The sequence below is a fragment of the Solanum dulcamara genome, chromosome 7 (assembly GCF_947179165.1).
Source record: "Solanum dulcamara chromosome 7, daSolDulc1.2, whole genome shotgun sequence".
NCBI lineage: Eukaryota > Viridiplantae > Streptophyta > Magnoliopsida > Solanales > Solanaceae > Solanum > Solanum dulcamara.
Window position 1 is genome coordinate 25,504,050 of NC_077243.1, and position 13,889 is coordinate 25,517,938.

A 13,889-nucleotide genomic window follows, 5' to 3' on the forward strand; every position below is an offset into this window, starting at 1 on the left:
TAGCTCCGTCGAATAAGGTACCAAATGTCAATTGCGCCTCCCTTAATTTAGGGCGTAACAATATATGAGAGAGTGGCTCTTTGTTACTTGACACTAAAGAAGATAGGTCTTCTTTCTTTTATTTCTCCCCTTATTTTGGACCAAAAGATGCAAATTAGATGGATGAAGAAATCAAATGTGAATCTTTTGATGCAATAATAATATTTTGTTTGTAATAAATGATTTTGTAGGTTGATTATTTGATCATATTTTATTTATGAAATGATTAGAATTGGTATTTGTTTCGATACTACAAAATTATTCTATTAGATCTAACAACTAATTTGATCTAATACGCTCTCTGTGGCTACTCCACATTTAAGCTTAGGAGTGATTGGTATGCTGGACAAGTATAGATTGGTCAGAAATAAAAAATTTAATATTGCCTTAATTTTGTTTGGTTAATAATCTTAAAATAAGTTATATCATAGTAATATGTATCAGAATAAGTTATTCGCGTCAGTGTCAGAGGGTGAATTATTGATATTGAGATTAGTTATCTCAAAATAAAACAATGAAAATAATAATAACAAAAAAATTGAGATCCTTAAACTTTTTTTCTATTAAATAAAATAAAAAGTATTTTTATAAATAAATAATTTCTTAAAATTATGTAATGCATGATACTTTTAATCAACTAATAAAACGCTCAATGAAATATGATAACTAATTATAGCCTAACTTATTTTGAGACCAAATAATCTTTACCTGAAATATCTTAATAGCTCCGGAAAAGGAAATCAATTCTTTGGTTATCCCCAATTTGTAGGAGCCGTGTTTTTTTTTACTTTGAAACACTAATTAAAAGAAGTCTTATGCCTTTTCTATAACACAATACTAGAACATTTTTGGAAAACAAAGCTATCACTATTTGTCGCCTTCTCATCGATCAACATGCCTGACTATACCAAATATCACTTAGGGTTGTTTGGAAAGTCATCTGGTGGTAAATGAAATTGATATAATTATTAAAAATTTACGTTAGACAAACAAGTTTTTTTTATAAATGATATTAAGTTAAATATTTAAGATATATATTGTCTTTAGAAAGTATATTAATTAGTATATATATATATATACACACACTTAACTAATAGTATAAACAATAATTGATTTATAAAGTTCAAATTAGTATACAATAACATACCCAATGAAATTCCACAAGTGGGTTCTGGGAAGGTAGGATGTATGCAAACCTTATCAATACCTCATGGAGTTAGAGAGGTTGTTTCCTAAAGACCCCCGGCTCAAAAGTCATAGTCCCAAGTAAGAGAGAAAAATAATATATATAGCATAATGGCAAAAAACGAAAAGCGATGCAAATTTTATAAGATCAAAACAATAAGGATAGAAAAGTAAGCTGATAATCAAAGGCAATAACAACACAACTATAAAGGCACGCCTAGACCTACTACCACCTTAAACCGACACACGACAAGACACCATTTTATCCCTACTAGCCTTCTACCCTAATTTGCGACCTCCACTCATTTCTATCTAAGGTCATATCCTCGGTGATATGGAGTAGCGCCATATCTTGTCTAATCACAGCTCTCCAATACTTTTTCGGTCTACCCCTACCCCTCCGCATAACCTCCAAATCCAACCGCTCGCACCTCTTAATTGGGGCGTCAACATTCCTCCTCTGCACATGCCCAAACCATCTCAGTCTCGCTTCTCTTATCTTGTCTGTCACGGATGTCACTCTCACCTTCTCCCGAATAACCTCATTCCTAATTTTATTACTCCTAGTGTGTCCACACATCCATCTCAGCATCCTCATCTCCGCAACATGCATTTTCTGAATATGAGAGTTGTTTATTGGCCAGCACTCCATACAACAACGCTGGTCTAATCACCATTCTGTAGAACCTATCTTTAAGTTTAGGTGGTATTTTCTTATCACACAAGATTTCAGAGGCAAGCCTCTATTTCATCCACGCTGCACCAATACGGTGCGTGACATCATCATCGATGTCCCCACTACTCTGGATGATGGATCCAAGATATTTAAAATTTTCTATCTTGGGGATATGTTGAGTGGAAAGCCTCACTTCCATGCCCTCTTCATCCATCGCAACACTAAATTTGTATTCCAAGTATTTTATTTTGGTCCTGCTCAATTTGAACCCTTTGGACTCCAGCGTTTGTCTCTAAACCTCCAACTTATCATTAACTCTATTCCAAGTCTCATCAATCAAGACTATATCGTCCGCAAATAGCATACACTATGGAACCTCCTCCTAAATAGACTGTGTCAGCTCATACATCACCAAGTTAAAAAGAAAAGGACTCAGCACAGATCCCTGATATAGTCCCATCTCAACAGGAACATGCTCTGAATCATCTCCCACTGTCCTAACCCGAGTCTTGGCCAGCATACATGTCCTTTATCGCCTTTATATACACAATTGGGACACCTTTAGCCTTCAGACACCTTCAGAGAACATCCCTGGAACTTTATCATAAGACTTTTCAAGATCAATGAACATCATATAGAGATCCCTTTTTTATTTTTTTAAATTTCTCTAACTAGTCACTGCATAAGATGGATTGATTCAGTAGTCGACCGTTCTGGCATGAATCCGAACTGGTTCTCTAAGATTTATACTCCTCTCCTCACCCTCATCTCCACCACTCTCTCCTAAATCTTCATAGTATGGCTTAGCAATTTGATACCCTTGTAATTATTACAGTTTTGAATATCCCTTGTTTTTATATAATGGAACCATAGTACTCCACCTCCATTCATCGAGCATCTTAGCAGTCTTTAAAATAGCATTAAACAACTTAATCCATCACTATAAATCTTCCTTGTTAGTGCTCTTCCAAAAGTCCACCAAAATCTCATCGGGCTCGGTCGCTCTCCCCCTTCTCATCTTGCTAATAGCACGTCTAACCTCATCAATCCTAAAACACCTGTAGTACCCAAAGTCTCGAAGACTATGAAAGTATGCCAAATCACCAAGTACAATATCTTTGTCTCCTTTTTCATTTAAGAGTCTGTGGAAGTAAGCTTGCGACCTTTGCTTGATAGAAGTCTCATCCACTAACACTTCATATTCCTCGTCCTTGAGGCACTTTACTAGCTTCAGGTTATGGGATTTTCTCTCTCTTTCTTTGGCAAGCCTATACAATATCTTATTCCCACATTTTTCTCCTAACTCGATATATAAACATTCAAAATCTATCATCTTAGCACTAGTGACCGTCGACTTCGCTTCTGTCTTTGTCTTCTTATATATATCTTTAAACCTAATCTTCTTCTCCTCATCCACGCACTCCAACCACTCCATATAGGCAACCTTCTTGGCTTTTATATTGCCTTGTACTTCTCCATTCCACCACCAATCTCCTTGACGACCACTAAAGATTTCTCTCGATACCCCTAGAATCTCGGTAGCTGCTTTTTTAATACAACCAGCTGTCATGTCCCACATGTTGTTCACATTCCCGCAACTACTCAAGGCCCCTAAACCAGTCAACTTCTCTCCCATCTCCCAAGAAAGGGCGGGAGTTAAGGCCCCATCTAATCCTCGGTTGATCATAAAGGGTCTTCTTTCTCCTATCCCTCTTAATCTCCAAGTCCATCACCAAAAGCTTATGTTGGGTAGTAATATTTTCACTCGGAATAAACTTACAATCCTTACAAAGGCTTCTATCAATCTTTTGGAGGAGTAAGTAGTCAATTTGAGTCCTAGCTACCGTGCTACTAAAGGTGACCAATAGATTATCCCTCTTCAGAAAATACGAGTTAGCAATAACCAACTCAAAAGCTTTAGCAAACTCCATGAGAGATACCCCGCCGCCAATCCTTTCCCCAAAATCAAAGCCTCCCTGGATATCATCAAAACCATTAGAAGTTGTATCGATATAACCATTGAAATCTCCATCAATGAAAATCTTTTCGATACTCAGTATACCTCTCACTACCTCATCTAAATCCTCCTAAAAGCCTTTTGACTTCTTTATCCAGGCACACATGGGGTGCATACGCACTAACAACGTTCACAATAAGCCTACCTATAACTAACTTAATAAACACCATCTTATCACTGATCCTCTTTACCTCCACCATACACTCCCTAAGATCCACGTCGACTAGAATACCTACTCCATTCATATATCTTAAGCCTCTTGAGAACCATAATTTAAATCTTTCCACCTCCCAAGCTTTGAAACCTACCCATCTAGTCTCTTGAACACAGGCTATATTAATATTTCTCTATTTAAGACTCTTCACTAGCTTTATGAACTTTCCTGTAAGCAACCCTATGTTCCACGGTCCTACTCTCAACTTACGAAAATCTATCTCCCTCTTACCATTATTTCCCCTCGCCTTCAACCCCAATTGAGGATATGACCCTAGTCCACCATTAGTAACCAAAGACATTAAAATGATATGAACTACAAAGTAAAAAACTGATAACAAATAAATCTCAAAAATATAAGCAACGAGATAATAATTGACAATATATAATGTATAATAGAGAGACAACACACACTAGCTAAAGAAAAATGCAGATCAAGAACACTGAACACTAAGTGAAGAAGAAAAATGAAGAACAATAACTAAAACACTAATGGTAAGAACTAAGAAAGAAGAACAATCATCAAACTATCAAAAAGTGATACTAAAATATAAATGGGAGCACAAATAATCAGTTGAGGAGAGAAAAGATAGAACCTCTCTAGGAGAATGATGTGACAAAGATTCTGAAAGTCGCCAAAAAATTCATCAGAAAGTTCATTGGAAGGATCTCGTCGGAAACCATTGGATATGGCCGAAAATCAATAAATCTAGGTTAGATCTGGAGGTATTCGCCGGAAAATGAGCAAAACGAAAGAAAGAAAAATAAAAGAAAAAAAGAGAATTTCGCCGATGAGACGGGTCTCGCCGAAAAAAGCCAAGGAAGAAGAAGAAAATGGCCTTCAACACCCTGCTCACTGAATGGGAGAATTCCATCTACTTCAAGTCGGCGATGAGCTTTCGACGGCAGTGAGGGAGATGGAGGCGGCACCAAGGGATGGCTGCAATGGCTGTGTATGGTACTTGGAAGCCACCATGGACTATAGCGGATGAATTGAAGGAAATTATTGAGTAGCTCATTGATATAATTCTGTTTATTGATGATTGAGGTACTTCTTTCAAATTAGTATATTTTAATTAAATTAATCATAAAAGCTAAAATTACAAGATTTCTATGAATATTATGAAATGCAGTCAGACAAAAAGATTAATATTATAAATATAATTTCATAAAATTGTTAAAATATTTGACAAAAAGATAACCTTTCAAGTCTAACTAAAAAATACATGACTTGCAATGTGAAATATCAAGTCAATAATACTAAAACAAATGAAACTGAAAATATAACATAAGTTCTAAAATCAAAACAAAAATTTTAACATAATACTCTTATGTCAAATTTCTATATAACATACATAAATATGATGTAAAAGAAAAGAAAAATATAAGTCTACAACATTATTCAACAATGATTTCTTACAATCTTATTCAACAATGATTTCTACTCTAATTTTAAAATTTGAATATTAACAAAATCATGCTAATGAAAAAAATAAATGTAAAATAAATAAAAAATAAACAATATAAAAAATTACACGGAATCACATAAAGTAAATATTGAGATTGAGAAGGAAATGAAATATAAATAATAATTAAAAAAAATATTTTTAGAAAGTATTAGAATATTGAAAATAAAAAAGAATTTAAAATAATTGAAACAAAAAATCAATTAAAATGAAAGAAAATAAAATAGAAATAAAAGGAAGAAATTGTTATAAAATATCTTAATTCAACAAAATAAAGCGGAGAAACTAAAGAGGAGAAAGGAGAATAGAAGAGGAAGAGAAGAAATTAACTTGCCGTGTATATGTTCGTGTATTCTTATTGCCAAAATCTGGCAATATTTATAGTCATAAGAAGGAGCAAAATATAGTGGGTGGGACCCACACAAAAAGAAAGTTAATTGTAAGTGGACATCCAACTTTGTCCACTTGTTGTTTAACACTCCCCCTTGGATGTCCACGTGAAATGTGCCTCATTAAAATCTTACTAAAAAAATAGTGGGAAAATCTTAGTGAAAGAAAAATAGTATACATATCTGGTAATACGCCTTGAGTGCTGCCTCATTAAAAACCTTGTTAGGAAAACCCAGTGGGACAAAACCTAGACTAAGAAAAAAAGAGTGCAGCGCGTATTATACTCCCCCTGATGAAGACATCATTTAATATCTCGAAGACGCCGCATTCCAATTTTATATCTCAATTTCTGAAAGGTTGAAGTTGGCAATGCTTTGGTAAATATATCTGCTAAATTATCACTTGAGCGAACTTGTTGAACATCTATTTCACCTTTCTTTTGAAGATCATGGGTAAAGAAGAATTTTGGTGAAATATGTTTTGTTCTATCTCCTTTGATGTATCCTCCCTTCAATTGGGCTATACATGCAGCATTGTCTTCATACAATATTGTTGGAACGTCTTTTGTCAAAGAAAGGCCGCATGTTTCTTGAATGTGTTGAGTTATTGATCTTAACCAAACACATTCTCGACTTGCTTCATGAATGGCTATTATCTCTGCATGATTTGAAGAAGTGGCAACCATAGTTTGCTTTGTTGAACGACATGATATAGCTGTACCACCACATGTAAATAAATATCCTGTCTGCGATCGACCTTTATGAGGATCAGACAAATATCCCGCATCTGCGTAACCAATCAATTGTGACGGGGATTCATTCGAGTAAAACAATCACATATCAATGGTCCCTTGGAGATATCTGAATATATGCTTAATTCCATTTCAGTGTCTCCGCGTTGGGGAAGAACTAAATCTTGCTAACAAGTGTACTGAGAAAGCTATATCTGGTCTAGAATTGTTGGCAAGATACATTAATGCACCAATTGCACTAAGATATGGTATTTCAGCACCAACAATCTCTTCATCATTTTCATGAGGTCGAAATGGATCTTTATTAATATCAAGAGATCTCACAACCATTGGGGTACTCAATGGATGTGCTTTATCCATATAAAACCTCTTTAAAATATTTTCAGTATATGTTGACTGATGGACAAATATCTCATTTGTAAAATGTTCAATTTGTAGACCAAGACAAAATTTTGTCTTTCCAAGGTCTTTCATTTCAAACTCCTTTTTCAGATATTTTACTGCCTTTGAAAGTTCTTCCGGAGTTCCAATAATATTCAAATCATCAACATATACTGCTATTATGACAAATTCAGATCCAGACCTTCTCATAAAGACACAAGGGCAAATTGGATCATTTTTATATCCTTCTTTTAGCAAATATTCGCTAAGACGATTGTACCACATTCGCCCTGATTGTTTTAACCCGTACAAGGATTTCTGAAGCTTTATTGAGCAATTTTCTCGAGAATCCTTGTATGCTTCAGGCACTTTGAACCCTTCGGGAATTTTCATAAAAATATCGTGGTCCAATGAGCCATATAAATAAGCAGTAACCACGTCCATTAAGTGCATTTTAAGCTTTTCATGAACTGCCAAATTCATTAGATACCTGGAAGTAATTGCATCCACCACAGGGGAATATGTTTCCATATAGTCAATGCCAGGTCTTTGCGAAAAACCTTGGGCTACAAGTCGTGCTTTATATCTTATGCCTTCACCTTTTTCATTTCGTTTACGCACAAAAACCCATTTGTGCCCTACTGGCTTGACACCTTCAGGTGTTCGGACTATTGATCCGAAAACTTCATGTTTTTCAAGTGAAGTTAACTCTGCTTGAATTACATCCTTCCATCTTGGCCAATCATTTCTCTGTCTGCATTCATCGACAGATTTTGGTTCAAGATCCCTATCTTGTTGCATTATTTCAATGGCAACATTATAAGCAAAAATATTATCGACCACAATATTATTTCGATTCCACCATTTTCCTGTCGAGACATAACTTATTGAGATTTCTTCATTCTCATTATTTTTAGGTACTTGGACCTCCTCGGTGGTAACACCATTTGTTGTGTCTCTAGGCTCTTCTTGAGCATTCGCCTCCAAATTATGATCATCTTGATCATTTATTTCTTTCCTTTTTTGAGGATTTTTATCTTTGGAACCAAATGGTCTTCCACGTTTTAAGCGTGGCCTAGACTCATTTGCCTGAACAAGTTGTCCTACCGGGACATCAACTCGAACTTGAGCATTAACAGCTGGGATATGCAATTTAGTAACCCGTGGAAGGTTAGTAAATGCATCCGGCAGTTGATTTGCAATATTCTGCAAATAAATCATCTTTTGAACTTCTTGTTCACATTGATTTGTTCGAGGATCTAAATGAGATAGTGACAATAAATTCCAATCTATCTCATTTTTCAGCTGCTTATGTTCTCCCCCTAATGTTGGGTATACTGATTCATCAAAATGGCAATCAGCGAGTCTTGCCGTAAATAAATCTGCAGTCATAGGTTCCAAATATTTTATAATAGAAGGAGATTCATACCCAACATATATTCCCAACCTTCTTTGGGGACCCATCTTTGTGCTGTGCGGTGGAGCAATTGGGACATATACCGCACACCCAAATATTCTAAGATGGGATATATTTGGCTCTCTTCCAAACGCCAACTGTAATGGAGAAAATTCATGATAATTTGTTGGCCTTATGCGCACAACGATGACAGTTACTTCTTGAAGGGCCATTTTGAGAACTGATATTGTTCTCCCTTTTATGTTGACCACCACCACGACGATTATTATATCGTCCTCTACCATTGCCACGCCCACGCACATTATTGTGGCCTTAATTTTTATTATGTCTTCTTTCAGACTGGCCATGTGCTTTTATCATATTTGCCTCCGGTAACGGAGCAGTTCCAGTGGGTCGGGCTTCATGATTTTTCATTAAAAGGGCATTATGTTGTTCAGCCACCAGAAGGCATCAGATCAATTCAGAATATTTATGAAAACCCTTTTCACGGTATTGCTGCTGTAATATCACATTAGAGGCATGAAAAGTTGTTAGTGTCTTTTCTAACATGTTCTCATCATTTATAGTTTTCCCACATAATTTTAATTGGGAAGTTATTCTAAATACAGCAGAATTATATTCAATTACAGTTTTAAAGTCTTGAAAACGTAAGTGCATCCACTCATAACGAGCCCTTGGCAATACCGTTGCCCTGAGGTGGTCATACCTCCCATTTAAGTTTTTCCACAATTCAAGTGGATCTTTCACTGTCAAGTATTCTATTTTCAGGCTTCCATCTAAATGATGACGAAGGAAAATCATAGCCTTTGCTTTATCCTGATTTGATGCTGTATTTCCTTCAATTATTGCATCACCAAGACCCTTAGCGGTAAGGTGAATTTCAGCATCAAGTACCCATGACAAATAATTTTTGCCAGAAATATCAAGTGCCACAAATTCCAATTTTGACAAGTTTGACATGATGAAAATTAATTTGAAAGTAACAAAGACAACTTAAAAATTAAATTTCTTTAATAGATATACCTGATATAGAAGTTAATTTTCTGAAAAATTAGAGCTTCGTGCTGATAACGTGTTATAAAATATCTTAATTCAACAAAATAAAGCGGAGAAACTAAAGAGGAGAAAGGAGAACAGAAGAGGAAGAGAAGAAATTAACTTGCTGTGTATATGTTCGTATATTCTTATTGCCAAAATCTGGCAATATTTATAGTCATAAGAAGGAGCAAAATATAGTGGGTGGGACCCACACAAAAAGAAAGTTAATTGTAAGTGGACATCCAACTTTGTCCACTTGTTGTTTAACAGAAATTTCAAAGTAACCAGCTTTTAATTACACTTTGTAATTATCAGCAATTCACAACTCCCCTGAGAGTTGAAGAGTGTAATTATCGTATGCCAATTTTATTAATTACTTGCTAACTAAATAATTACATGATCAATCAAATATGTCAAACAATAAAATTACACTAAATTATATCAAATTCAATTATGAGAGTGATTTTCCGAACAACCCTTAATCTGCACCAATAATGCTGGAAATATAATTAATAATATCTAAAAACACTAGTCTGTCAAATAGATTGCACAATCAGAATATCTTTTGTTTATTACTTCACACAGCAAATTATTTTATTTACTTTGTCCCAATCATTTTGATTAGGCACAAGGATAATTTTTTAATACAAAAAGACAACAAAGTTGACAAGTAACACTTGAATATTCAACACACATGAGTGTGGACCATATGTGATGCTGATCTCTAGCAGTCAACTTGGACTGCTAAAACTCTTCTATCTTTTTCTTTTTTGTCTTAGATTTTCATTGTATTGATTCTTGTATTAAAAATAAAAGACTAAAATACAATTTATAGAGAACTAAAAGGAAATAAAATAAAACAAAATATATATTTTTAAAATACTAATTTAAAAAGAAACTAAATATTATGTAATCAATGTAGATCGTAGACTTAAAAGGAAAATAAACCTAAACTTAAAAAAAGAAGTATTCTACTATGAATGTAAATCATAAATATTTTACCATTAACGTAAATCATATCTTTTTTGTTTAGTCCAAGGAAAATATGTTTGAGCATGTGTCTACCCTGCCCCCTTAACTCCCCTTAGTTATTCTAAATTTTCATGTTCATTTGAAGAAGAAAAAAAAAGCTATGGCAGGGGGATTAGCAGTAGTAGCAAATGATGGAGAAGATTACCATGGAAAATTGACATGTTTTGTAATATTAGCTTGTATGATGGCTGCTATGGGAGGTGTAATCTTTGGGTATGATATTGGAATTTCAGGTTTGATTTTTCTGCATTTCCTTAGTTATATAAAAGAAGAAGGAATTCTGTTTCTCATTGCCTTCATTTTTTTTGTGATGTACAATCAATTGATCTGTTTTATTTCACTTACACAAGTTTTGAAAAATGTGAAGGTGGAGTAACATCTATGGAGCCTTTTCTGAAGAAGTTCTTTTATGATGTCTACATTAAGATGAAAGAAGACAAAGAAATTAGCAACTACTGCAAATTTGACAGTGAATTGTTGACATCATTTACATCATCCCTTTATGTGGCTGGTCTTTTTGCTACTTTTGTTGCCTCATTAGTCACCAGAGCGTATGGTCGCAAAGCCTCAATCCTTCTTGGAGGAGCTAACTTCCTAGCTGGTGCAGCCCTTGGTGGAGCTGCTTCTAATATCTATATGCTTATAATTGGAAGAGTTTTACTAGGTGTTGGTGTTGGTTTTGCAAATCAGGTAAAATATTCTTTCATTTGTTACATCCTTTTCGGACTATTACAAAAAGAATTGCACATTTCCCTGTTTGGAAATGACTTAAACGCAGATATTTTTTTACTTTTAATGAGATGCTCTCGTAATCATAGAAATGTCATGACATGCTTCAGATTGCAAGTTCTAAAGGTACTTTTGATAGGCGCTTGGTCTTTCATTTTTAAACTTCGTATCTGGTCTAATACCATCACTTAAAATGAAATGAAAACAATACCTGTCAACTAGTAGACACACGTTCTATATTTCACTCTTGTAAAGAGAAGGAGAAGTTCTCGAAATACAAATTAGGTAAAATATTACCTCCATCTATTCCATTTAGTACATTCTAAAAAGAATTATACTTTTCCCTATCTAGAGATATTTCCACTTTACTCTTAATGAGATGCTCTCATAGTCATAGTCTCATAGAAATGCCACGACATGTTTAAGACCACAAATTTTGAAGGTACTTTTGATATGTGCGAAAAGTCTTTCGTTTTAAACTCTATATGTAATCAAACTAGAACATTTAAAATGAAGTGGAAACAATACTTCTCAACTAGTAGACAAACATCCTATATTTTCACTCTAGTAAATAAAACTAGAAGTTCTCTGAATGAAAACTCAAGGACTTCCCCTTTGACCAATTTATCATTCTTGTTCCTTTTTGAGACTAAACCAGCTCAACCAACTATCTATTCTAGCTAAAACCTAAGTTTGTTTTCACAACTTTGCAGGCTGTACCATTGTATCTGTCAGAAATGGCACCATCCAAGTACAGAGGAGGATTCAACAATAGCTTTCAACTAAGTGTAGGCATTGGAGTTTTAATAGCAAACCTTATAAATTATGGCACTGAAAAGGTCAAAGGTGGTTGGGGATGGAGAGTGTCCCTTGCTATGGCTGCAGTCCCAGCATCCATTTTAACATTAGGCGCGTTGTTCCTCCCAGATACCCCCAACAGCTTGATTCAAAGGACAAATGATCACGAAAAGGTTAAAAGAATGCTGCAAAGAGTCAGAGGCACTGATGATGTACAAGCAGAACTTGATGATCTTATCTTAGCCAGTGAAATTTCAAAAACTATCAAACACCCTTTCAAGAACATTTTACAAAGAAAATACAGGCCTCAACTTGTCATGTCCGTGGCGATACCATTCTTCCAACAAGTAACAGGAATTAATGTCATCGCATTCTATGCTCCTATCCTATTTCGAACGATTGGACTAGGTGTAAGTGCATCTCTTTTATCTGCTGTTGTAACAGGAGCAGTGGGAATTGTCACAACAGCTTTGTCAATGCTGATTGTTGATAAAGTTGGGCGAAGAGGGCTGTTGATATTTGGCGGCATACAAATGTTTGTTACACAAATGATAGTAGGAGGATTAATGGGGGCTAAGCTAGGGGATCATGGTGGATTGAGTAAAGCTTGGGCCTTTGTGATATTGGTGTTGATCTGCACCTATGTAGCTGGTTTTGGTTTGTCATGGGGGCCATTAGGATGGTTAATTCCAAGTGAAATCTTCCCATTGGAGATAAGATCAGCTGGACAAAGTATTACAGTAGCAGTAAACTTTCTCTTTACTTTCTTGGTTGGTCAAACATTTTTAGCCATGTTGTGCCACTTCAAGTTTGGGATTTTCTTCTTTTTTGGAGTTTGGGTGGCAATAATGACTGCGTTTGTCTACTTGTTTTTGCCGGAGACCAAGAATTTGCCTATTGAGAAAATGGACAGGGTGTGGAGAGAACACTGGTTTTGGAAGAGAATAGTAGGGGAAAATAATGAGGTTATCATCAAATAAGAGGAAGCTTAGAGATAGTTGTCATGAGCTCATCCTTGGAATCAGATAAAAAAAAGTGTTCTTTCTCTATTGGTAAATTTATGGTTATGCTTAGGAAACTGTATTGATCTGTCATTCCAGAAAAATCTAATTAAAGTATGTCTCATTGATAATTGGACAAACTAGTACATAATATGTTCCAAGTGTTTACTGCTCAATTTAACGTTCCCGTTTCCTTTCTTATTTCTGATCTTACGTCTGCCCCCTCAAACAAATGAAAGAAGAAAGCTAATGTAAAGACCTTCAGGGTCATTTTCGAAAATTCTTGAGAAATTACTGTTTTATCCTTCTCGTTAGTTTTTTCGGGTGTTAATTGATCTATTTGGGTGGTTGGGTTAGATAAACTCTTAAAAGGTTGTCATTTGTGCGAGTTTTTAAGTTTTAAAGGTTTAAGTTGCTCAAAAGTGATTTTCAGTACCAACCAGAGCTACGGGTCTCGAAACGAAATTATGTCAGTTCCATCAGTTTCAGAATGTGGAAATTGGTTTACGAGTGTCTTTGTTTTCAAATTCGGAGTTGTTTCGTGAAATTGAGGTTCTAAGTTGGAAAGTTTGGTTTTAAATGAGCTAAGTTTGACTTTGGTCAACAATTCGAGTTCGGAGACTCAGATTGGATTTTTAGTGATTCTGTTGGTTTCAATGGGTGATTTTAGGCCTAGGAGCAGCTTCGTTATATTTTTTGGAGGTCTCGAGCTCGTTTTTGTCTTTTTGAGGTTCAAAGTTAGTTTAGTTGTGACTT

At 35.1% G+C, this 13,889-nt stretch overlaps 1 protein-coding gene across 1 annotated transcript; it reads left to right on the top strand.

Annotated features, from left to right (window-relative positions):
* The first annotated feature begins 10,551 nt into the window (after positions 1-10,551).
* LOC129896292 (hexose carrier protein HEX6-like) lies at positions 10,552-13,370 on the top strand. Its single transcript, XM_055972151.1, has 3 exons — positions 10,552-10,838; positions 10,973-11,295; positions 12,048-13,370. The coding sequence occupies exons 1-3, from the start codon at positions 10,706-10,708 to the stop codon at positions 13,110-13,112; spliced, it is 1,521 nt and encodes a 506-aa protein (XP_055828126.1). The 5' UTR covers positions 10,552-10,705; the 3' UTR covers positions 13,113-13,370.
* Positions 13,371-13,889: the final 519 nt, after the last annotated feature.